The 26303-nt window shown below is 35.2% G+C and overlaps 1 protein-coding gene across 3 annotated transcripts in view; it reads left to right on the forward strand.

Moving 5' to 3' along the window:
• The window catches only part of LOC126746370 (CAD protein), a 73767-nt gene that overhangs the window by 5061 nt on the left and 42403 nt on the right, over positions 1-26303 (forward strand). For all 3 annotated transcript variants that reach the window (XM_050454599.1, XM_050454600.1, XM_050454601.1), the window contains exons 7-12: positions 4102-4796; positions 14896-15498; positions 18866-19304; positions 20597-20828; positions 25837-26143; positions 26199-26303. In XM_050454599.1, coding sequence (XP_050310556.1) covers positions 4102-4796; positions 14896-15498; positions 18866-19304; positions 20597-20828; positions 25837-26143; positions 26199-26303 — 2381 coding nt within the window. The remainder of the gene's footprint in view (positions 1-4101; positions 4797-14895; positions 15499-18865; positions 19305-20596; positions 20829-25836; positions 26144-26198) is intronic.

Below are 26303 nucleotides of genomic sequence, written 5' to 3' on the forward strand. Positions count from 1 at the left end.
TGTTGCTTCAAGATTGTGGTGACATTAATGAAGGTCTATAATTCTTTATAAATTAGGCTATTTATGCCAATAAGGAAACAAATAAACAAACATTTAGGAAAAAGCTATGCACATCTTTAATTTTATAGAGCGAATATGTATCAGTGAATTGTAAAAAAAAATCATTTTTTGTTTGTGTAATTAATATTCGTTTGATGTACTAGCAATAGAGGTTAAATTTTAGAAAGAATATTCCTGGAAATAAACCAATAGTTTCCCAAGGCGTTCCTGGGCTCTTTATTCCAGTTACTTAGGAATAATAATAAATTAGGCATTTGTTAAGCATAAAAAATAATTTAAATTAAACAGTTGTATAAAATTCACCAAAAATTCTCAATATTTATTATTATAAGTTAGTATTGTCGAAAAAGCCAGGTAAAAATTATAGACCTCTACATTAGGAAGATAAGTTTGCATAAACAGGAGGCATCACAACGGTACTAGAGACCTTTTATCAACTTGAAACACATTTTTTAATGAAAAGTGACATGTTCTTAACGGTTCGATGAAACTTTAACTAGATTTTAACCATTTTTGCCGAAGTTATAAACGTTTTTCCATTGAACGTCCAAATTAACGGAAGAAATTTGTTATTATCATCTTTCACGGCCAGGAAAAAGTTCTACAGTTGAACTTTCAACTTGAAACATATTTTGTAACGTAAAATGAAGTTTTCTTAATGGTGTAATAAAATTTTGACTAAATTTTAACAATTTTTGCAAAAGTTATAAACCTTTTTGTACTGAAGGTCCAAAAAAACGGAAAAATGGTTACCATCATCTTTAACAGCCTGTAAAAATTTCTCCAGTTAAACTATCAACTTGAAACATACTTTGTAACGTAAAATGAAGTTTTCTTAATGGTGTAATAAAATTTTGACTAAATTTTAACAATTTTTGCAAAAGTTATGAACGTTTTTCCACTGAACGTCCAAAAAAACGGAAAAATGGTTACCACAATCTTTGACAGCCTGTAAAAAAATCTTCAGTTAAACTATCAACTTGAAACATATTTTATAACGTAAAATGAAGTTTTCTTAATGATGTAATAAAATTTTGACTAAATTTTAACAATTTTTGCAAAAGTTATGAACGTTTTTGTACTAAAGGTCCAAAAAAACGGAAAAATGGTTACCATCATCTTTGACAGCCTGTAAAAAATTATCCAGTTAAACTATCAACTTGAAACATATTTTGTAACGTAAAATGAAGTTTTCTTAATGGTGTAATAAAATTTTGACTAAATTTTAACAATTTTTGCAAAAGTTATGAACGTTTTTGTACTAAAGGTCCAAAAAAACGGAAAAATGGTTACCATCATCTTTGACAGCCTGTAAAAAATTATCCAGTTAAACTATCAACTTGAAACATATTTTGTAACGTAAAATGAAGTTTTCTTAATGGTGTAATAAAATTTTGACTAAATTTTAACAATTTTTGCAAAAGTTATGAACGTTTTTGTACTAAAGGTCCAAAAAAACGGAAAAATGGTTACCATCATCTTTGACAGCCTGTAAAAAATTCTCCAGTTAAACTATCAACTTGAAACATATTTTGTAACGTAAAATGAAGTTTTCTTAATGGTGTAATAAAATTTTGACTAAATTTTAACAATTTTTGCAAAAGTTATGAACGTTTTTGTACTAAAGGTCCAAAAAAACGGAAAAATGGTTACCATCATCTTTGACAGCCTGTAAAAAATTCTCCAGTTAAACTATCAACTTGAAACATATTTTGTAACGTAAAATAAAGTTTTCTTAATGGTGTAATAAAATTTTGACTAAATTTTAACAATTTTTGCAAAAGTTATGAAAGTTTTTGTACTGAAGGTCCAGAAAAATGGAAAAATGGTTACCATCATCTTTAACAGCCTGTAAAAATTTCTCCAGTTAAACTATCAACTTGAAACATACTTTGTAACGTAAAATGAAGTTTTCTTAATGGTGTAATAAAATTTTGACTAAATTTTAACAATTTTTGCAAAAGTTATGAACGTTTTTCCACTGAACGTCCAAAAAAACGGAAAAATGGTTACCACAATCTTTGACAGCCTGTAAAAAAATCTTCAGTTAAACTATCAACTTGAAACATATTTTATAACGTAAAATGAAGTTTTCTTAATGATGTAATAAAATTTTGACTAAATTTTAACAATTTTTGCAAAAGTTATGAACGTTTTTGTACTAAAGGTCCAAAAAAACGGAAAAATGGTTACCATCATCTTTGACAGCCTGTAAAAAATTATCCAGTTAAACTATCAACTTGAAACATATTTTGTAACGTAAAATGAAGTTTTCTTAATGGTGTAATAAAATTTTGACTAAATTTTAACAATTTTTGCAAAAGTTATGAACGTTTTTGTACTAAAGGTCCAAAAAAACGGAAAAATGGTTACCATCATCTTTGACAGCCTGTAAAAAATTCTCCAGTTAAACTATCAACTTGAAACATATTTTGTAACGTAAAATGAAGTTTTCTTAATGGTGTAATAAAATTTTGACTAAATTTTAACAATTTTTGCAAAAGTTATGAAAGTTTTTGTACTAAAGGTCCAAAAAAACGGAAAAATGGTTACCACAATCTTTGACAGCCTGTAAAAAATTCGCCAGTTAAACTATCAACTTGAAACATATTTTGTAACGTAAAATGAAGTTTTCTTAATGGTGTAATAAAATTTTGACTAAATTTTAACAATTTTTGCCAAAGTTATGAACTTTTTTGTACTGAAGGTCCAAAAAAAACGGAAAAATGGTTACCACAATCTTTGACAGCCTGTAAAAATTTATTCAGTTAAACTATCAACTTGAAACATATTTTGTAACGTAAAATGAAGCTTTCTTAATGGTTTAAAAAAACTTTGACTAAATTTTAACAATTTTTGCCGAAGTTATCAGCGTTTTTGTACTGAAGGTCCAAAATAATGGAAAAATGGTTACCACAATCTTTGACAGCCTGTAAAAATTTATTCAGTTAAACTATCAACTTGAAACATATTTGGTAACGTAAAATGAAGTTTTCTTAATGGTTTAACAAAACTTTGACTAAATTTTAACAATTTTTGCCCAAGTTATCCGCGTTTTTGTACTGAAGGAAAAAAGTTCTCCAGTTAGACCATTAAATTGAAATATATTTTTTAAGTAAAAATAAAAGTTTCTTAACGATTTAGTGAAACTTTAACTAAATCGAATGATTTCGTACTGATGCACCAAAAAAATGGAAAAAATGGTTACCATAACCTTTAAATCATGCTACGAAATGTGCGACGTCGATTAATCAAAAAAATCAGTCATAAAATCTGTATTATTGCATGGAGGTCATTTTCGGCATATGTTGGACTAGTGTTTATGTATGATTGTTATCAATTAATAGTCTGGCAAAGAATTGCGATTATTTCCCAAAAAAAAACTGTATTAAATGGTTAAATAGTCAACAGTTTGAGAACCGCTAAAGTAAAATCCTTTAAACTAGATATAGTCTTAAAGAGAATGGAAAGAACTTGCAAACAAGGTATAACTCGACCCATTTAACAATTTTGAGGTACTATATTTCCACCCTGGTTAAGGGATGACGAATAGAGGTGGTATTATACTCTTAAAACACTCGTTTCTAAGAGAAATATCCCAGGAATTCAAAAAGATTCATGCTAGTCTGACTTACTAGCAATACCTTAAATTTGAGGAAACATATTCCTGGAATTGACCGATAGATTCCTAAGCCATTTGCAGGCTATTTGTTCCAGTCACTTTTGGGGATCAATAATAAATTAATTTTAGAAAGAATATTCCCAGTACCTAAAATGTTCACAAAAGGTTGACAATCTTTTAAAACTACGTCCTTCTGGCAATAATTTTAACTTTGAATAGCCAAGCCTGGTTAATTGCTTAAAGCCTGTGAGTGAGAAATGTATTTAATTAAACTTCTTTGGATGTAATGTTAATGGGGATATGGTTCTTCTTTATTGTTCTTCTATATAAATTGTTTTTAAATTCGTTCGCAAAAAGGATATACAAAGCAAAAGGATTATCCACGAACCTTTAACGAATATTCCCATTTTTTCCCTTAGGTTTCGCCAATACAAAAGAGGAACTAAAAGCGTTGGCCCTGCAAGCCCTCGCCCACTCCAGCCAACTAATAATCGATAAATCCCTAAAAGGTTGGAAAGAGGTCGAGTACGAGGTGATCCGAGACGCCTTCGACAACTGCCTGACCGTCTGCAACATGGAGAACGTCGACCCTTTAGGTATCCACACGGGGGAATCGATCGTGGTCGCACCCAGTCAAACCCTATCGAATCGCGAGTACAACCTACTCAGAACCACCGCGATTAAAGTGATAAGACACTTCGGGGTGGTGGGCGAGTGTAACATCCAGTACGCCCTCAATCCGCACTCGGAGGAGTATTATATCATCGAAGTGAACGCGAGATTATCGAGAAGTTCCGCGTTGGCCAGCAAAGCGACCGGATATCCGTTGGCTTATGTGGCGGCCAAGTTGGCCCTAGGCACTCCACTTCCGGATATCAAGAATTCGGTTACAGGAGTGACTACAGCGTGTTTCGAGCCGAGTTTGGATTATTGCGTGGTGAAGGTACCGCGGTGGGATCTGAGTAAGTTCGCGCGGGTGAGCACGAAAATCGGGAGCAGTATGAAGAGCGTCGGTGAGGTGATGGCTATCGGGAGGAAGTTCGAGGAGGCGTTCCAGAAGGCTTTGAGGATGGTCGACGAGAATTTTCCGGGATTCGATCCGTATGTGAAAGCAGTAAGTTTGACAGAATTTGTTTTTTATCTTGAATTCTTCAGAGGATTTTTTTCTCTTAAAATAAAGTATTTGATCTATTCCCGGCAGTTGAACGCGATGCTACGAAATAATTCGTTTTTGGATTGCCCGGAATAATATAATCAGATTAGCGCTTGGTCCAATTTTGTGGTACATTCTGTATAAAATAGTGAGAACCCACCTGTAAAGGCAACAATTCTCCAGGAATTACATTAGTATTTTACAGAAAGGACGACGTTGGAAATTTATGTAAAAAAGGCGATTTTTTAACTGTAGAAATCTAAGAATGTTCCAATTTTTCACCTTAAATTCCTTAAAGTGTTTCCAGGATTTTTCTGTTCAAGTTATTTTACTTCTAGATGGTTGAACTTCTTTTCCAAATACTCCAGGCAGTTGAAATCTTTTGCATTTTATTCAAGGGAGTTGAGAAATTCATTCATCGACTGCCTGGAAGTGATTTCTCATTCTTCCAGGCAGTTGAATTGGCAATTAAAGCCAATTCTCACATTTTCAAGGTAATTAGGGTGATTCTTAGCATGTCGCCAGTTGAAGCAGTTTCCTTTTTTTCCAGGATTTTGAAGACTTCTCATTTCTTTCAGGTATTGGCAATCGCTCCTTAAAATTTCTTTGAAAAACTTTGTTTGGCGTAGAATCTCATGAATTTTTTTTCTTGCATTCTTCAGAGGATTTTTTTCTCTTAAAATGAAGTATTTGATCTATGCCAGGCAGTTGAACGCGATGCTACGAAATAATGCGTTTCTGGATTGCCTGGAATAATATAATCAGATTAGCGCTTGGTCCAAATTTGTGGTACATTCTGTATAAAATAGTGAGAAAAGTCAACAACTCTCCAGGAATTACATTAGTATTTTATAGATAGAACGACATTGGAAATTTGTGTAAAAAAAGGCGATTTTTTAAGACTCTCCCTGTAGAAATCTAAGAATTTTCCAATTTTTCACCTTAAATTTTATAGTGTCCAGGAATTCCAGGATTTTTCTATTGGTTTTAGGATTCAGTGGTTAACTTGGTTCAAGGGGTGAATTGAGCTGAATACTTTTTTGGGAAAGTTCGATATACGAGGCAAAACAATATGTACAGCACTTATTTTGGGGTTTTATTACGATTTAACAATCCTGCTTGCATAGATGTTCATGCGTAATTTGATTGCATTGGTTTTTGGTTGATAAAATTGTCTCCAGAAAGTTGTTTTACTTCTAGATGGGTGAACTTATTTTCCAAATACTCCAGGCAGTTGAGAAATTCATTCATGGACTGCCTGGAAGTGATTTCTCGTTCTTTCAGGCAGTTGAATTAATTTTCCAATTCTTCCAGGCAGTTGAATTGGCAATTAAAGCCAATTCTCACATTTTCAAGGTAATTAGGGTGATTCTTAGCATGTCCCCAGTTGAAGCAGTTTCCTTTTTTTCCAGGATTTTGAAGACTTCTCATTTCTTTCAGGTATTGGCAATCGCTCCTTAAAATTTCTTTGAAAAACTTTGTTTGGCGTAGAATCTCATGAATTTTTTTTCTTGCATTCTTCAGAGGATTTTTTTCTCTTAAAATGAAGTATTTGATCTATTCCAGGCAGTTGAACGCGATGCTACGAAATCATTCGTTTCTGGATTGCCTGGAATAATATAATCAGATTAGCGCTTGGTCCAAATTTGTGGTACATTCTGTATAAAATAGTGAGAACCCAGCTGTAAAGTCAACAATTCTCCAGGAATTACATTAGTATTTTACAGAAAGGACGACGTTGGAAATTTATGTAAAAAAGGCGATTTTTTAACTGTAGAAATCTAAGAATGTTCCAATTTTTCACCTTTAATTCCTTAAAGTGTTTCCAGGATTTTTCTATTCAAGTTATTTTACTTCTAGATGGTTGAACTTCTTTTCCAAATTCTCCAGGCAGTTGAAATCTTTTGCATTTTATTCAAGGGAGTTGAGAAATTCATTCATCGACTGCCTGGAAGTGATTTCTCATTCTTCCAGGCAGTTGAATTGGCAATTAAAGCCAATTCTCACATTTTCAAGGTAATTAGGGTGATTCTTAGCATGTCCCCAGTTGAAGCAGTTTCCTTTTTTTCCAGGATTTTGAAGACTTCTCATTTCTTTCAGGTATTGGCAATCGCTCCTTAAAATTTCTTTGAAAAACTTTGTTTGGCATAGAATCTCATGAATTTTTTTCCTTGCATTCTTCAGAGGATTTTTTTCTCTTAAAATGAAGTATTTGATCTATTCCAGGCAGTTGAACGCGATGCTACGAAATCATTCGTTTCTGGATTGCCTGGAATAATATAATCAGATTAGCGCTTGGTCCAAATTTGTGGTACATTCTGTATAAAATAGTGAGAAAAGTCAACAACTCTCCAGGAATTACATTAGTATTTTACAGATAGGACAACGTTGGAAATGTGTGTAAAAAAAGTGATTTTTTAATTGTAGAAATCTAAGAATGTTCCAATTTTTCACCTTACATTTCATAGTGTCCAGGAATTCCAGGATTTTTCTATTGGTTTTAGGATTCAGTGGTTAACTTGGTTCAAGGGGTGAGTTGAGCTGAATACTTTTTTGGGAAAATTCGATATACTAGGCAAAACAATATATACAGGACTTTTTTTGGAGTTTTGTTGGGATTTAATAATCCTGCTTCCATAGCAGAGGAAAGTTGCCTATTATCGGATACTTTTTTCTTTTAATTAACAAAAAATACCTACATACTACATAAATTAATTGCATGTTAAAAACGGTTAGGATGATATATGTTCCTTCATTATGTGACACGAAATAGCTCTAACTTTCGAAAAAGTGAAAAAAAACGTAACAGTGCATAAATTATTATTTTGAAATTGGGTTCCTTATATCGGATAGTAAGTGTTCCTAATATCGCATAAATCCGACATTCGGAACTTAAACGTTTAAAATAAAAAGCGTTTTGATTTTTATTAATATTAAATTGAAAATACGTTCAAAAACTTTATGAAAAACCTTAAAGTTAATCTAAGCACATCTCACAAATAAACCATAGATTTTTGTCGGTTCCTGCTTATTCTTCATGGCACTAACGAAAGCATTGATTGCATCTGATCCACTTTTCGCCTGCTCTGTCCTCTGAATAAAAATTATTGCAATACAGACACTCGGCGTCTTCGGCATCTCTGTCCATATCATCATCACTGTCTACTAACTGCAATTCGGTATCAGTGTCATCATCACTGGATGAGTTGAGAGGTTTTTTAGCTTTTCCCTTCCCTTTACCATTTTTTTTTTGGTTTAGCTTTTGTGCTTCTGTTTTGACCCTTAAGTGCAGTGTTAATCGGAACTGTTTTTAATTTTTTTTTGTTTAAAGCTTCTTCCAGTTCTGATTTGTAAGGCGATCCAGTTATTAACGCAGTAGGGCCACGTCTTCCTCGCTTATTCGTAGATCCGGACGTGTACGAGCAACTAGGCATAGGGCTGTATATTTGTCGGTTTCACCAACTCTCTGTTTGTAGAAGGAGTGGTCAAGCTATTTATTAAGGGTTTTGTGGGGATAGCATCAGGTGTTTTAATCCTGTTCATAAAAGATAGAGGTATTCTTCGCTTTCTATTTCCTCCGATTCTCATCAAGTTGTTGGGGTGGTGACGGGGTTCTTTCACGTTGAGAATGAATAGCAAAATCATCGTCTCGGAATACATGCCTGTTGAGCGGAAAAATTCCACATTTTCTAAAACCATTTACGGCCACTTCAACGCTTGCAGCACGTAGGTATGCTCTCCCTAGCAGCTCAACGACCTGATAGTGAGTTACCACCCTTCCTGGGTTATTTTTGAGCCATGACTCAATCTCCAATGCATAATATGTTTTAAATGGAGACATAAAAGCTAGGGGTTGTATCTTATGTGTCGAATGAGGAGGTAGACATAAAAGATGCACATAGTTTTCTCTTGCTAAATCAATGAAAGGGATGTTGCGCGTATGAGAGTAGTGCCCGTCTAATATTAAAACCACTAGATTGCCCTTTGGTGGTTTAACATGCTTTATAAAATGTGTTAACCAAGCTGTAAACAGAACATGCTGAATCCAACCGGAAGGATGACATCTGGCGATCGTTCCTGGCGGTGCTCCATTTAGAAGTTCAGGCTTCATATTTTTTCTAGGAAATACTGGTGGCACATATATTCCGGTAGCGCTCATACAAGTCACTACAGAAACAAGAGCTTCCCTTTCGGATGTCGTCAAGGCCCCAAACTTGCCTTTTACCTCGTAAGCTGAGAACCCTTGAATGTTTGTGTTGAACAGTTGTAATGCCTGTTTCATCTACATTAAATAATCTGGCTGGATTCAATTTGATTTCTGCTAAGGCTGGCTCTAACAGATTAAAAAAGGCCGCGCAATTTTCTCGAGTAAACCCTTTTATGCGAGCTGATGCAGATACACTCTGTGGCTTTCTAAAACTCAGTTCAGGATGTCTCTTTAAAAACCCTTGTTGCCATTTTTTTCCTGCACTTGATTTCGTCATAGAAAAAGGGTGTTGTAGCCCGTTCTGGATAGCTAGCTGAAACGCTAGCCTTCTAATATCGGAAGCTCTTAGTCCACAAAACCGTTTCTCCATATCTAAACAATATGTAACTAACAGATTTTCAATTTCGTTGCTTAGCGCAGGTCTTCTTCCTAATTTCGTAGTTGTTAATACTTCTATTGGCTTGTCTGATTTTACGTAATCAACAAGGGTACTTCTTGGAACTTTATATATTTTTGACGCTTTTAAATACCCAATTTCTTTGCTTCTAACAGCATTTACCGCAAGCTCCATGGCTCTTGCATCCCATGTTTTACGACCTTTCTCTTGTTTTCCGTTCATCTTGAGAAAAAAAGCAAAAAACCTCCTTTAAAAAGCATAATAATATGATATATGAAACTTATTCTCATTTATTATTAAAAAAAAGAGGGTAAAACGCAAGTATCTATGACAGAAAATCAGTTGATTCATTTAAAAGCAGCTCCAGAAAACTGGTTCCAAATATCGGATACTATACGATATTAGGAAACCAAAAGTATCCGATATTACGGTACATAACCTCACCAAATTTACCGTTTTTTTTTTACATTTAAAAAATAGTTCACAGAAGCAATTTATACATTAAAAGGTATCATCTGCAATCTTGGTAATCTGTTAACCTGGTTCAAGGGGTGAATTGAGCTGAATACTTTTTTGGGAAAATTCGATATACGAGGCAAAACAATATGTACAGCACTTTTTTTGGGGTTTTATTACGATTTAACAATCCTGCTTGCATAGATGTTCATGTGTAATTTGATTCCATTGGTTTTTGGTTGATAAAATTGTCTCCAGAAAGTTGTTTTACTTCTAGATGGTTGAATTTATTTTCCAAATACTCCAGGCAGTTGAAATCTTTGCATTTTATTCAAGGGAGTTGAGAAATTCATTCATTGACTGCCTGGAAGTGATTTCTCATACTTTCAGGCAGTTGAATTAATTTTTCAATTCTGCCAGGCAGTTGAATTGGCAATTAAAGTCAATTTTCCCATTTTCAAGAAAAGCTTTAGGTTCTTATCAATTTTTTACCACTCTGCTAAGAACAAACTATGTCTTAACCTTTGGTGGTATCATCTGCAATTAAAGTGTGGCAATAGTAGAAGGTTTATAAAATAATACAGATTTGGTCATTAACTTCTACTAAGGCTTCTAATTTCTTCTTCTCATGTTTCTTTGCAAAAAATTGTTTATATTTTATGTACGGGTTAGTTATCTTCATGGCATTTTCCCGTCCCATTAAACAATCAAGATGTGCTGCCCTCTTTACCTTCTGGAGCATAAACTTATCAGGAACATGTTTTATATTTCTCATTTAGAGTACTTCTCAAGTAGATCTTAGTCGTTTTGGTTACATATTGCATACATATTGGATTTTTTTGGCACATCTTATATAAAATAGTGAAAACCTTACTGTAGCTGCAAAATCAAGCATTGTTCAGGAACTATATTATTTTTTTTCAAAAATCAAAACTTTGACTCAAAAAAAATTAACAAGACTGGAAGTTTGTATGAAAAAGTCGATTTTTTAAACATGCCTTGTAGAACTCTAAGAATTTCAGGAATTTTCCAATTTTCTACCTTAAATTTCATAAAGTGTTTCCAGGATTTATCTATTGGTTTTTAGGATTCAAAGGTTAACTTGGTCCAAGGGGTGAGTTGAGCTGAATAGTTTTTTCGGTATAGGAGGCAAAAAAATATATACAAGTCGTTTTTTGGGATTTTTTCAGAATTTAATCATTATTGCACAGTATATTCCTGGAATATTAACATGTAATTTGGGGTTCGTGACAATTAGAGTTTAATTGGATTAGTTTTTGCTTGATAAAATTGTCTCCAGAAAGTTCTTTTTTCCTTTTCTTCTAGATGGTTGAATTTATTTGGCAAATATTCCAGGCAATTGAAACCTTTTGTATTTTTTCCAGGGAGTTGAAACATTATTTCCTCAATTGCTTGGAAGTGATTAATCATTCCTTCCAAACAGTTTAATTCCCATCACGAAAAGGATAAATGTTTGACTGACTTTAAACCTTTTTGAGAATATACTTATTGATTGTACTCTCTATTTAGAGAATATCAATAATTGTTAACAGTCGCATTTTAATTTTATCGGGGAAGTTGAATATATATCCCTTAATTACCTGGAAGTAATTTTCCATTTCAAATCATCGCCCAGTCTTTTCATTCATTCCAGGCAGTTAAAGTAATTTTTTTATTATTCCAGCAGGCAATTAAATTGTTTAAAAAATTCTTTCTCAACTGCCTAGAAGTTATTTCTTATTTCTTCCATGTACCTCGTGGTATGACGTTGGAACATCCAATAGTGGATTTATAAACTTTACGTTGGCGCAAGACCTAGAATATTCTGATTATTTGTCGTCCCTATTCAGAGAGGACAAATGATCGGCACCCAATATTAAACTTGCATTTTATAATACAAAATTAATAGGCTCTGTTTTCAGTAAATTTAAAGATATCTTCTAATTTAATCTACAAGGTTCCCTGTTATTACTGTAATAAGAGCTATATTGGACAAACTAGAAAGTGCATCAAAAGCAGAATGAGTCAGCACAAGTACAATTGCAGTATCATCAATAAAGAGAAACAGAAGCATACGGCTTTGGCACAAGATCATGTTTCGTTGGGTGAAAATTTCGATTTTTCTAAAATTATGATCTTGGATAGGGAAGTAATTTTTTTTTAACGAAATGTCTCTTAAATGTTATAGATTCATATTAATGAAACAGTAAATTGTGGAACAGCCCAACCCAACCCAAAACCTTAGTACCCAATATAATCAGGGACCGTATTTCTATAAACATGACATTAAACCACCAGTGTAAGTACATAATAAAAGCAAAATCTTGCTAATAAGAAATTCCGTTAGTTATTGATACCACTGGTACATAGTTCGATGGATTTCGACAGTAGTTGTCGAAGCTGAGTGTATGTTTTGTTTTGTCTCTTGATTTGTGGTGTTTGTTAACCTAAATGTAAAAAAATGGCCGAAGCTATTAATTCTTTATTTTTAACAGGTACGTTCCCTTCTTGTTTTAAAAAAACTTGTGTTTTCCCTTTATACAAAGGTGGAGATGCAAATAATCCTTCAAGCTTTCGACCAATATCAGCTCGTCTACCAACTTTGTCAAAAATTGTGGAAAAATTTATTAAAAATAGGGTCCTTTCATTTTTTAATAAGCACAACCTTATAAGTGTACAGCAGCTTGGCTTTCAGGCACCCCTAAGCACGACTGATGCTATTTTCAATTTTTTGGAAAAGTTCTATCTTGGACTAAACAATGGTGATTGTGCTGCCGCAGTTTTCTGTGACTTGTCTAAAGCCTTTGACTGCGTCAGCCACGGTATACTGTTGAGTAAATTGAAGGCTTACGGATTCAAGGGAGTGGTCTTGGAGTGGTTCCACTCATATTTGATGGGAAGAGTGCAGACTGTTAACTTTCAGGGCCAACGCTCCAATGAAATGAAGACTAGCATAGGTGTCCCTCAAGGATCAGTTTTGGTTGTTAATCTGTGTTAATGATTTGCCTCATACTTCAATAAATGGCCATTCTACCATTTTTGCGGACGATACCACCGTTCTGTGGCAAAATAAGAATTGTGAGCAGCTTAAGGCAAATGTTCGGACGGATTTATGTAAGATAAAAAGATGGTGTGACGCTTATAAGCTGTTCTTTAATATTTCTAAAAGAAATATTGTAAAATTCAAATGTGCATTTAATGATGTCTTTTTAAGTAATAATTTAGTATTGTCTGCTAATGTGAGCAAATTTCATGGGTTGGATATTGATTCTGGGTTAAAATTTGAAAATCATATAAGCACATTATGTAATAAAATTTCCTTTGGCTGTTATGCTCTTCGTGTCATTGTGAATAATTTAAACAGATCAGTGGCTAGAGCTTCATATTTTTCTTTACAACAGTTACAAATTTGTTATTATATCAAAAAGGCCAATCGATGGCTTGCAGGCTTTTAAACAAGTTGACTCAATCCATACAGCTTTTTCAAAGGCCTTCATTCAATAGAGTATTGTTTTTTGAGTAGGTTGTTTGATTTAGGTTTGCCTACTCTCGGTTGGATCGCTAGTTTTTTTGTAGGTCATCAACAGGTGAAAATAGGTTCTTTTTTGGCTGGACCAATTATTGCTACTTCAAAGGGGGCATTGTTTTTCAATTTTTCACTGGCTTGAATTTTCTATAATTTATTGGCTTATTAGAGAAATTTTGCTTTGGCTTTCACTGATGACTTTAAAATTATGAAAACAATTCACTCTCAAATCAATCAGACACTTTTGCAGGAAGACTTACTGTTTATTAGCTTTTATTAGAGGGTCAGATCCTCCTGATGGATTGCTATGCTATTGAATTTCATTTTCGTTATGGTATTTGTTTTTGGTCATCATGGGAATCAATCATGCTCTCAGTATGTCTTTAATAAGGTATTTATGTTGCAAACGAGGGCTATTAGATGTTTATTTGGGGTCGGTCCTCGAGAGACTTGTCGTCCCTTACTTGCAAGACACAAAATTCTTACTTTGTACTGTATTTTCATTTTGGAAATAGTCTGCCTGATTTTTAAAAAAACATAATGGTGAACTCTCGGGTGAACTAAATGTGGAGAATATAGGTTATAATGCCTCTTATATCAGATTGCCAATATCCTGGTCTGAACAAGTAAAAAAATTAGGAATGTACAACGTTCATTCATCTACCCTTATTTAAAATAACAAATAACAACAGCTTGAAATTTAGGCGCTCTACCAAAGCCTTTTTATTAAAAAAGAATATTTTTCTGAAGTATTTTAATACAAATTGTTAAATAGGTTTGCAATTCACATCTTTCAAATTTAATTTTATTATTATTATTTCAATCTATTCATGTATTATTTTTTTGGTATAACATTATAATATTATTGTTTTAAGGAACTAAAATTTTTAAGTACGCATATTTTATGACCCTTCACTCTGGTGATGTTTTTTTTATGATTTTTTGTTGTATATATAAACTGGAACAATTTTTGTAACGCCTTTATTTTATTTTAGTTATAATTGTATTTCTTAGGCTTTGTTAACAAAATGCATATTTTTTTCGACATTTGAATTAAAGCTTAACAATTCATAATGTTTTCATATCTCAATACTGAACATAGGCTGATTTTCTAAACAAAAATAGGTCTGTACATCTTAACACTAACCTTTGCTGTACATACTCGGGATTGAAATACATGCTTTTGCCTTTTTTTTTTTAGTTAAAATCGTTATGAATATGATGTAAACATAGTAAGCAAAACAAAATACGACTGCTTTTTTGTTATATAGTGTTTTTATTTAATGATATAATTTAATTGTTTAATTAACTGTAACGTGCCATTTCTAGCCCCGAAGATGGCCTAAATAGAGACAGAAACGTCTCCAATTCTTCTAAAATATAATCAATTTTGATTAAAGTACTAAACCTGCGACACTTTTTGTCCATAAACTTTAATCTTGCTGAATATAGTAATTTCGTCAATAATTTCCAGGTAAACGACAAAGAACTAATGGAACCGACGGACAAACGTATGTTCGTAATAGCCGCTGCTCTAAAACAAGGCTACACAGTGGAAAAGCTCCACGAACTGACCCAGATCGACCGTTACTTCTTAGAAAAAATGAAGAACATCATCAGTTACAACTCCTTAATGGAAACGATCGATCAGAACGTTTTGACGAGCGCAAACCTCCTCAGGGCCAAACAGTTGGGTTTCTCCGACAAACAGATCGCCGCAGCAGTTAAGAGTACCGAATTGGCCATAAGGAAGAAGCGAGAAGAGTTCGCCATCAAACCGTTTGTCAAGCAAATAGATACGGTGGCGGCAGAATGGCCCGCAACAACGAACTATTTGTATTTGACCTATAACGCGTGCGGTCACGATTTAACTTTTGAGGAGCAACACGTGATGGTCATCGGATCCGGGGTCTATCGGATCGGCAGTTCTGTCGAATTCGATTCTTGCGCCGTGGGTTGTTTGAGGGAGTTAAGACGTTTGGGACGTAAAACTATCATGGTCAACTATAATCCGGAAACCGTTAGTACGGATTACGATATGTCCGATCGGTTGTACTTTGAAGAAATCACTTTTGAGGTAAGTAAAGAATAATAATCGTCCAGGCAGTTAAAATTAAGTCTAGGTACTAAAAATAGGAAAAAATCTTTGAATTATTGTTGATTTTTAATAGATATAGTTATCTTTATTAGTTTTGAAGATATTGGGACTGAAAGTATTAAATCCGCCTCGAAGGTCCTAATGTTTCTTGCGAATATCTCCTAAACTTTAAAAGGGTGTTTGGTATCAATTTAATCGGAAGAAAAAGTCCCATTAATATGTCGATTACTGGATAAAGTTAATCGCATGATAAACTAACACGTATATGTACTTTGAATATATATTTTATTGGAAAATCAAACAAAAACGTGTTATACAGTTAGTAATACATAGTTGAAAATCTATATGTATATGTTTATACATGGTATAAAGAAAAAAATATTTATTATATAGGTAAGTATATGTATGTAAGTAAGTAGAATGTACATTATTTATATTTAATCCGTTGTTTTTAGAAAAAAGTTATCTAACATTGTTTGACGGATACAACGTTATTTGTTTGAAAGAATAGTTGCACATTCACGTAATTTGTGTAAATACTGAATATCCTCGAAGTCGGCATTGTTTTGCTCCGCCCATTCTAGACCTCTGTTAAATATACGAACTGCCTCAACGTGAGTGACTTTATCGATAGCCTGAGAAACCTCTGGATCTTGATCCTGTTCGGTTTCTGAATCATTAGACACTGCAGTACAATTCTCATCATGTTTAACGAAGTCATCTTTATTCCATTCTTCGATTTCTCCACGTTCGAAGTTTTGCCCTGGATCAATTTCTTCTAATAAATTGAGGTTAGTCTCTACAATGCTATTCAGGCTTAGCAATTCTTGATGAAGAGTTCCCAAGGGTATTGTGTCTTCACGATCATCATTGCTTTGGCTTTCGAAAATATTTTTCCAACACTTTTTAATGGTTGCTGGTTCTAATTTATTCCATGCTCGTGATAAGTTTAAAATATCATCCCTGAGGTTGTATTGTTTGATAATGACATTCATGTCCTTAGATTTATTAACTACAACCATTGCCAAAAACATGGAGCGATAATGCAGTTTAGTCAACCTAATAACGTTTTGGTCCATAGGTTGAATTAAGGGTGTCACATCGGGAGGCATATACATAATTTGAATTAGTCCATCATCGGATTAAAGTTCCTCTACTGGGGAATGACTGGGGGCATTATCCAATAAAAGAAGTGCTTTCTCTGGAAGACCTTGTTTCCTAAGAAACTTTCTCACCTAAAATTAAAACAAACTTTTTATAGCTATGGCAGAAAATTTACCTCAGGCACAAACATTTCTTTGAACCATTCCTTAAAATTCCGGCTGTCATCCATGCAGATTGTGAGTTTTTGTAGTGTACAGGAATGTAAGAGTTCTTAAAACTTCGTGGTTTTTTAGCTTTCCCTATTACCAAAGGAGTCAATTTATGTAGTCCAGTCCTAAAAACGTAATTTTTTCTTTGGCTGTTTTTCATCCAGGGGCAGTTTTTTCCTCAGTGGATACGTAAGTCTTTCCGGATAAAAGCTTCCAGTACAAGCCGGTTTCATTGGCGTTGTACACTTGGTTATAGTCTAAGTTTAGGTCCTTGATTTTTGAACGGTGAAACCCGCTCAGGCTGAGAAGATAGTTTTTCACCAGTTATTGTTAGGAAGCGTATGCCAAATCTTTTCTTGAACTTTTGAAGCAACCACCCCGAGCTCGCAGAAAAAGTGGAATTTTTGTGGTACAGTTTTTTATGAAAATGTTTGGCTTTCTCTTTTAAAATTAAATCACTTATTGGTGCATTCCTCTCTCGTTGTCGCAAAACCCACTTATACAAAGCTTTTTCCATTAATGGATATTCAGAAGATCTAAGAGATTTTCGTTTACCTGGTCCAGAAAACTGATCGGCGAACAAACACTGAATAAGACGCAAATTTCATATCTCTTCCAAACGTGTACAAGCAAGATATACAATTTGGCGGCGATATGCAAAAGCACTAAAGTTGCCGACAAAGGGAACATAGGAAATGCCGCTTAATGCCTACGGGTAAAACGATATAAATATTTTTTTATTCACGTTATAGAGGCGAGATATTTTTGGCGTTCACGTTTTAGAATACCAATTAGGCTGTTCACGTTTAGGGACGTTCACGTTATCGAGACTCTACTGTATTCGGATAATTTTTCATTTCGTCCAGGCAGTTGAATTTCAGGCAATTTCTGATTGCCGCCAGGAAATCCAAGTAATTTCTCATTTCTTCCAGGAATTCAAAGACACTCCTCCAGGCATTGGCAAACGTTCCTCATTTCTGAAAAGGAATATCGGTTAATTACTGATTTATGCCAGAAAAAAAATTCGGGTAGTTTCTCATTTCTGCCTGGAAATTTTTTTCTTAATTCTCCCAGTCGTTTCCTAATTTTTCCAAACAAACTTTTCAGGCATTTAAAGTTACTTAATACATTTTTCAAAGCATTTCCGACTTCTTCCAGGTACTTACGGTGCATTTAACGTACACGTTCAAGCATCCAAAGTCATTTAATATTTTTTCCAGGCATCTAAATGTAAGTTTATTCAATTTTTCAAGGCATTTTTAAATTCTGCCAGGTAGTCGGGACGTTTCAGATATTTCTAAAAAACTTGACTTTTGAGAGAAATACCCTCTGTGAATTTCTTAATTAAAGTTCAAAAGCATTTAAATATTTATAAATTTGGTTTTGCTTAAGAAAGTATAGATAATCTTATTTTTTATAGCTGAAAAGCCTATAATGCTGCAGTAATATAATCATTAATAATGTATGTGTTTTAATACAGACCTAAATGAGTTCTTCTAATTTAAAAAAATATTTATAATATTAATTTGCTCAGCTGAAGATTAGTTTTCTAAATTCTAGTGCCACTTTATTAAATATTTATTATTGTAAATTAAATAGAGAAAGACTCCATTTAAGTTATCCAAACATTGACCTAAAATAAATGAATGTCGAAGAATCACTATTATTGTTTCAAATTCCACATTTTTTCATTTGTTAACAAAAGGCGAAATAATGCCAACCTATCGACTAGTAAAGATAAAAACCTGTGATCAGTAGCCGGTTACGAATCTCGACCTAAAAACTGTCAGAACTTGCTCCTAAACTCAATAAAAACATTTTCCGAATATGGAAATAAGGAATACTTCAGCAATCATTAAATTAGAATCCAGACTAATAAAGCTTTTACTCTTTTGTTGTGCCTCCTTTAAAAACTAATACAAACAAACACCCTGATTTAACTTAAGATAATATTGCAAAGATCTGGTAAGACATTTCATATATTTTCCAGACGTCTATAGTAGGTTTTAATCCTATTCAACTTCAAATTTAAGGTGGTGATGGACATTTACAACATCGAAGACCCGGAGGGCATAATTTTGTCGATGGGCGGCCAGTTACCCAACAACATCGCGATGGATTTACACCGGCAACAGGCGCGGATCCTCGGTACTTCCCCGGACAGCATAGACGGCGCCGAGAACCGTTTCAAGTTCTCCCGGATGCTGGATCGGATCGGGATCATGCAGCCCCGTTGGAAGGAACTGACCAATCTGGAGTCGGCGGTCGAGTTTTGCGAGCAAGTCGGTTATCCCTGCCTGGTACGGCCGTCGTACGTTTTAAGCGGGGCAGCGATGAACGTCGCGCACTCCAATCAGGATCTGAAAACGTATTTGAATGCCGCCAGCGACGTCAGCAAGGAACATCCGGTGGTCATTTCCAAGTTTATCACCGAATCGAAGGAGATCGATGTGGATGCGGTGGCTTGTGATGGTTTGTATACCATAATCCGTAAAACTCGAATCGAATCAAATCGACGAGTACCGAGATCTGGATTTTCCATTTAAAGTTTTAGAGCGAAAACACCCTGTTTCGCCTAGACGGGTATAAATAATACGTCTGAACAGTTTGTGATTGGTTTGTTCTCTGGCTGCACCAAGTCCACTATATTTTGACTGAGCAAAAATGCAAATCATGTCACGCATTTCACTGTTTGAATATTCATTGTGACGTGGCATTTTCTTATTTTAGAATTTTTACTACAAATAATACACTTAGTAAAATTGTCATATAAGTACTGACACACAAGCCTATTTGTCAGTGAAATAACGGTGGGTTAGGACTCTTTACGCTGAATGTTTAACCTGCAAATAACTTAAAAACTGATAGAGTGACATGAAATAAACGAGAGTACCTTTTTTATTCAAAATTGAACTGCCTTTTAGATTTCCTAGTCGTTTTAGTCATAACTGATTAGGGAAAAAAGATATGTTGTAATAATTTACTTAAGTAACAGGGTGTTACTAACGTCCTGTATAAATAATGCTAAATTCACCACAAAATTCGTAATTTTCACGTCAAAACACATAAAGTCGCCAATTTTCAATACTGCCTAAAATCGCAAAATTATTAAGATATTTCAAATTAAAATGCCAACTCGAAATGTTAAGCTCCATCGCCATATTTTGGTGTGTAGTATCTCCAGTTCTTAATGAATCACCCTGTGTATATTTTTAAATCCGATGAAAAATGTCTTCCATTTAATAAACAAATATACAAGGGGTGTTCAATTTAAAAAATACAAACTTTGTATTTTTTATTAACTTTGCTAGGCTCTGTCTAAATATAAAGAACAAACCCGTACACCTAGATATAATCCGTGTGTGTACAAGACATAAAAATGCTTATTTAAAAAACAACATTGGTTATATTTAATTTTTATATTATTTAGCGATATTCGCAGCACTGTAGCAAAAACCTCGAGGTTTTCCCAAAGCAACTTGGTACGAGGTTAAAAAGTTTGGTATAGTAAACTGGATTCTCTATGTGCAGTCGTAATTGAGGAGTTTTATACACAAAGATAAGATAAGCGCTGTTTTTCCATATAACTGTAAAAATTTGTGCCTCACGATAGAGAGGTTTGCAGAAAATCTGGGCGGTTTTTCAATTTTCAAAAATATATATCTTTGAGTAACGTTTAAAGCATATTGGAAAAATGCTATCCTCGCTAACTTTTAAAATATCGAAACTGTCGTTGTTCTATTAAGAAAAATGCGGTTTTCCAGGTGCCATCTTGTGTATCGCGGTGTCGGAACACGTGGAAAACGCCGGGGTGCATTCGGGGGACGCCACCCTGGTCACGCCGCCGCAAGACATCAACCCGGAAACTTTAGCGAAGATTTTCGTGATAAGCAAATCGATCGCCGCCTCTTTAGAGGTGACCGGGCCGTTCAATATGCAACTGATCGCCAAAGATAACGATCTGAAAGTGATCGAGTGTAATGTGAGGGTTTCCAGGTGAGTAACTGGGCGAATTCATCGATTTTAAACAGTCGGTTCTTCTTGAACTGCCTGGAATAAAACATGATTTTATCTATTCCAGGCAGTTGAGAACCATTACAAAACAGCTCAAGTATCTGCTAGGAACCGTCACTTTTACTGGAATTAAACATGATTTTATGTATAGATTGAATTGATAAAATCATGTTTTATTCCAGGCAGTCGATGCTGCCGCAGTTGACATAACTATTTTAATTTACATCCAAAATTGCCTTTTATAATGCACTTTTTAATCAGCTGCATAATTCACCTTTTTTTGAGAGTATTTCAACTACTATTCTAGGGACTTACATGCTGCTTAAACTGGGAGTTAGGGAATTTGCCATTCCATTATTGAATTAGTTCCAATTATGTTACAGTTAAGAAAAATAATATTTACATCAGGATTTAGGGAATCTTTCAAGGAACAATTTAATCTACTAACAGTTCTTATAGCTCAAACCCTTTTTGAGTTGGAGCCAATTACGTTGCACCTAATAATATAATTTTTACATCAAAAGTTGGGGAATTTGTCAAGGCACAATTTGATATATTAACCTTTTTTGTAGCTAAAACCCTTTTTGAGTTAGAGCCAATTATGTGCCACCTCAAAAAAATCGAGACACGCTGTAAAACCCGCAAAATTGACAATATTAATATAATAGTACATTCCTCTTCTCTTTCTTCTCTGTTGTCTCACACACTCGAATATCCCACAGGACTATTTCTTACAGGATATTCCCGAGATGTTCTTCCTAAGTGTACATTAAGTGAGGATCATTGGCATATTGCAGAGAGAAAAAATCCATATTTAATCAACTAAATCCATTTTGTAAAAGAGAGACATGAAGATGGAATTGGAGTCAGAATTATTGCCTTTGCAGAACAGGGAGAGGAATATTTTTTTAATAAATAATAAAATCAATTTTGCATCACTGGTCTTAGGTGACAATCAGAGAGAGAAACTAACAAGGAATCAATTAAATTCAGGTGAAAATGAGTGAGAAACAAAATAAATTCCAAGTCCAAAAAAAACCCAAACTTTGAAGGTCGATATCTCGGCTTCTATAGGAGCTATCGGGAAAATTCCAACGGTTTTGTCTTAGTTTCGTCGTTCTGAATCCAACGAGACCATCCGCAAGGTCGTAGCTCTTCTAATAGCTGAGATATGGCATTTTTGATGCCCATTTTTGGCCTCAAAAACGGACGTCGAAAACGACTTTTTCAGGATTTTCAAAGTGCTCTCATTCCCTTAGTTCTGCTCGGATCCTGTTATAACCCGGTGTTTTCGTAATCTAGATGATCAGAATAAGACGCTGGTATACTTAGTTTGATTTCAAAAAAATCAATTTTTGGTGAAAAAATTCGATAAGGGGGGGTATACCCGAAAAATGAAAAAACCCAAACTTTGAAGGTCGATATCTCGGCTTCTATGGGAGCTATCGGGAAAATTCCAACGGTTTTGTCTTAGTTTCGTCGTTCTGAATCCAACGAGACCATCCGCAAGGTCGTAGCTCTTCTAATAGCTGAGATATGGCATTTTTGATGCCCATTTTTGGCCTCAAAAACGGACGTCGAAAACGACTTTTTCAGGATTTTCAAAGTGCTCTCATTCCCTTAGTTCTGCTCGGATCCTGTTATAACCCGGTGTTTTCGTAATCTAGATGATCAGAATAAGACGCTGGTATACTTAGTTTGATTTTGAAAAAAATCAATTTTTGGTGAAAAAATTCGATACGGGGGGGTATACCCGAAAAATGAAAAAACCCAAACTTTGAAGGTCGATATCTCGGCTTCTATGGGAGCTATCGGGAAAATTCCAACGGTCTTGTCTTAGTTTCGTCGTTCTGAATCCAACGAGACCATCCACAAGGTCGTAGCTCTTCTAATAGCTGAGATATGGCATTTTTGATGCCCATTTTTGACCTCAAAAACGGACGTCAAAAACGACTTTTTCAGGATTTTCAAAGAGCTCTCATTCCCTTAGTTCTGCTCGGATCCTGTTATAACCCGGTGTTTTCGTAATCTAGATGATCAGAATAAGACGCTGGTATACTTAGTTTGATTTCAAAAAAATCAATTTTTGGTGAAAAAATTCGATAAGGGGGGGTATACCCGAAAAATGAAAAAACCCAAACTTTGAAGGTCGATATCTCGGCTTCTATGGGAGCTATCGGGAAAATTCCAACGGTTTTGTCTTAGTTTCGTCGTTCTGAATCCAACGAGACCATCCGCAAGGTCGTAGCTCTTCTAATAGCTGAGATATGGCATTTTTGATGCCCATTTTTGGCCTCAAAAACGGACGTCGAAAACGACTTTTTCAGGATTTTCAAAGTGCTCTCATTCCCTTAGTTCTGCTCGGATCCTGTTATAACCCGGTGTTTTCGTAATCTAGATGATCAGAATAAGACGCTGGTATACTTAGTTTGATTTCGAAAAAATCAATTTTTGGTGAAAAAATTCGATACGGGGGGGTATACCCGAAAAATGAAAAAACCCAAACTTTGAAGGTCGATATCTCGGCTTCTATGGGAGCTATCGGGAAAATTCCAACGGTCTTGTCTTAGTTTCGTCGTTCTGAATCCAACGAGACCATCCGCAAGGTCGTAGCTCTTCTAATAGCTGAGATATGGCATTTTTGATGCCCATTTTTGGCCTCAAAAACGGACGTCGAAAACGACTTTTTCAGGATTTTCAAAGTGCTCTCATTCCCTTAGTTCTGCTCGGATCCTGTTATAACCCGGTGTTTTCGTAATCTAGATGATCAGAATAAGACGCTGGTATACTTAGTTTGATTTCGAAAAAATCAATTTTTGGTGAAAAAATTCGATACGGGGGGGTATACCCGAAAAATGAAAAAACTCAAACTTTGAAGGTCGATATCTCGGCTTCTATGGGAGCTATCGGGAAAATTCCAACGGTTTTATCTTAGTTTCGTCGTTCTGAATCTAACGAGACCATCCGCAAGGTCCTAGCTCTTCTAATAGCTGAGATATGGCATTTCTGATGCCCATTTTTGACCTCAAAAACGGACGTCGAAAACGACTTTTTCAGGATTTTCAAAGTGCTCTCATTCCCTTAGTTCTGCTCTGATCCTGTTATAACCCGGTGTTTTCGTAATCTAGATGATCAGAATAAGACGCTGGTATACTTAGTTTGATTTCGACAAAAATCAATTTTTGGTGAAAAAATTCGATACGGGGGGGTATACCCGAAAAATGAAAAAACCCAAACTTTGAAGGTCGATATCTCGGCTTCTATGGGAGCTATCGGGAAAATTCCAACGGTCTTGTCTTAGTTTCGTCGTTCTGAATCCAACGAGACCATCCGCAAGGTCGTAGCTCTTCTAATAGCTGAGATATGGCATTTTTGATGCCCATTTTTGGCCTCAAAAACGGACGTCGAAAACGACTTTTTCAGGATTTTCAAAGTGCTCTCATTCCCTTAGTTCTGCTCGGATCCTGTTATAACCCGGTGTTTTCGTAATCTAGATGATCAGAATAAGACGCTGGTATACTTAGTTTGATTTTTAAAAAAATCAATTTTTGGTGAAAAAATTCGATACGGGGGGGTATACCCGAAAAATGAAAAAACTCAAACTTTGAAGGTCGATATCTCGGCTTCTATGGGAGCTATCGGGAAAATTCCAACGGTTTTGTCTTAGTTTCGTCGTTCTGAATCTAACGAGACCATCCGCAAGGTCCTAGCTCTTCTAATAGCTGAGATATGGCATTTCTGATGCCCATTTTTGGCCTCAAAAACGGACGTCGAAAACGACTTTTTCAGGATTTTCAAAGTGCTCTCATTCCCTTAGTTCTGCTCGGATCCTGTTATAACCCGGTGTTTTCGTAATCTAGAAGATCAGAATAAGACGCTGGTATACTTAGTTTGATTTTGAAAAAAATCAATTTTTGGTGAAAAAATTCGATACGGGGGGGTATACCCGAAAAATGAAAAAACCCAAACTTTGAAGGTCGATATCTCGGCTTCTATGGGAGCTATCGGGAAAATTCCAACGGTCTTGTCTTAGTTTCGTCGTTCTGAATCCAACGAGACCATCCGCAAGGTCTTAGCTCTTCTAATAGCTGAGATATGGCATTTTTGATGCCCATTTTTGGCCTCAAAAACGGACGTCGAAAACGAATTTTTCAGGATTTTCAAAGTTCTCTCATTCCCTTAGTTCTGCTCGAATCCTGTTATAACCCGGTGTTTTCGTAATCTAGATGATCAGAATAAGACGCTGGTATACTTAGTTTGATTTCGAAAAAATCAATTTTTATATAGCTCCTTCCTGCCTGAGAGAGAAAGAGACGGACAGTCGAGTCTACTCGACCAACTGGTCAGGTTCACGTTCAATTTCCTATAAGAATATTTTTATTTCTTACAGGCAATTGAATCAGAGCGAGAGAGAGAGAGAGACAGTCAATCGAGTGTACTCGATGAGGATCAGGCTCAATTGCATGTAAGAATATATTAATTTCTTACAGACAGTTGAATTAGAGAGAGAGAGATAGTCAATCGAGTGTACTCGATGAGGTTCAGGCTCAGTTGCCTTAAGATTACAAAAAACTGTATCTACCATTCTGATCTGTGTTTCAGCACCGTTAACAAACATTATATTTCATTGTGCATTTATGGGTTCAATTTTTTAAATGAATCAAGCCGATTTACTTGCGTCAAACTTATGGGTCTCGAATTCAATGGCATAATGCCCACCAGAAATGGCTGAAACCCTTTGAATATGAAGACAATTTAAATACACACACAGGACTTACGCAGAGAATCTTTGGAGGAACAATTTGATGTATTAAACTTTTTTGTAGCTCAAACACTTTTTGAGCCAGAGCCATTTGTAATTCAGCTAGAAAAATAATTTTTATACCAGGAGTCAGGGAATCTTCCAAGGACCAATTTGATATACTAACGTTTCTTATAGCACAAACAGTTTTTGAGTACCACCTCCAAAAACACCACACACTCATTTCAGATCGTTCCCGTTTGTCTCGAAAACCTTGAACCACGATTTCGTCGCTATGGCCACCAGGGTAATAGTGGGGGAGCACGTGGAACCCGTGGACGTCCTCGGGGGTTGCGGCAAAGTGGGGGTGAAAGTGCCGCAGTTTTCCTTCTCCCGTTTGGCCGGGGCGGACGTGATGTTGGGGGTGGAAATGGCCTCGACAGGTGAGGTCGCTTGTTTCGGCGATAACCGCTACGAGGCCTATTTGAAGGCCCTGATGAGTACCGGCTTCGGGATACCGAAAAAGTCGATTCTGTTGTCCGTGGGTAGTTTTAAGGTACTTTTGTCTATTTATTATATAAACCGTTTTGGGTATATTTGTTTTTGTTTAGCATAAAATGGAACTGTTGCCCAGCATGAGGACGTTACAGAAGTTGGGCTATAAACTGTCGGCCAGTTTGGGTACCGCCGATTTTTATAACGAGCACGGGGTCAAG

The sequence above is a fragment of the Anthonomus grandis genome, chromosome 17 (genome assembly GCF_022605725.1).
Source record: "Anthonomus grandis grandis chromosome 17, icAntGran1.3, whole genome shotgun sequence".
Classification (NCBI taxonomy): Eukaryota; Metazoa; Arthropoda; class Insecta; order Coleoptera; family Curculionidae; genus Anthonomus; species Anthonomus grandis.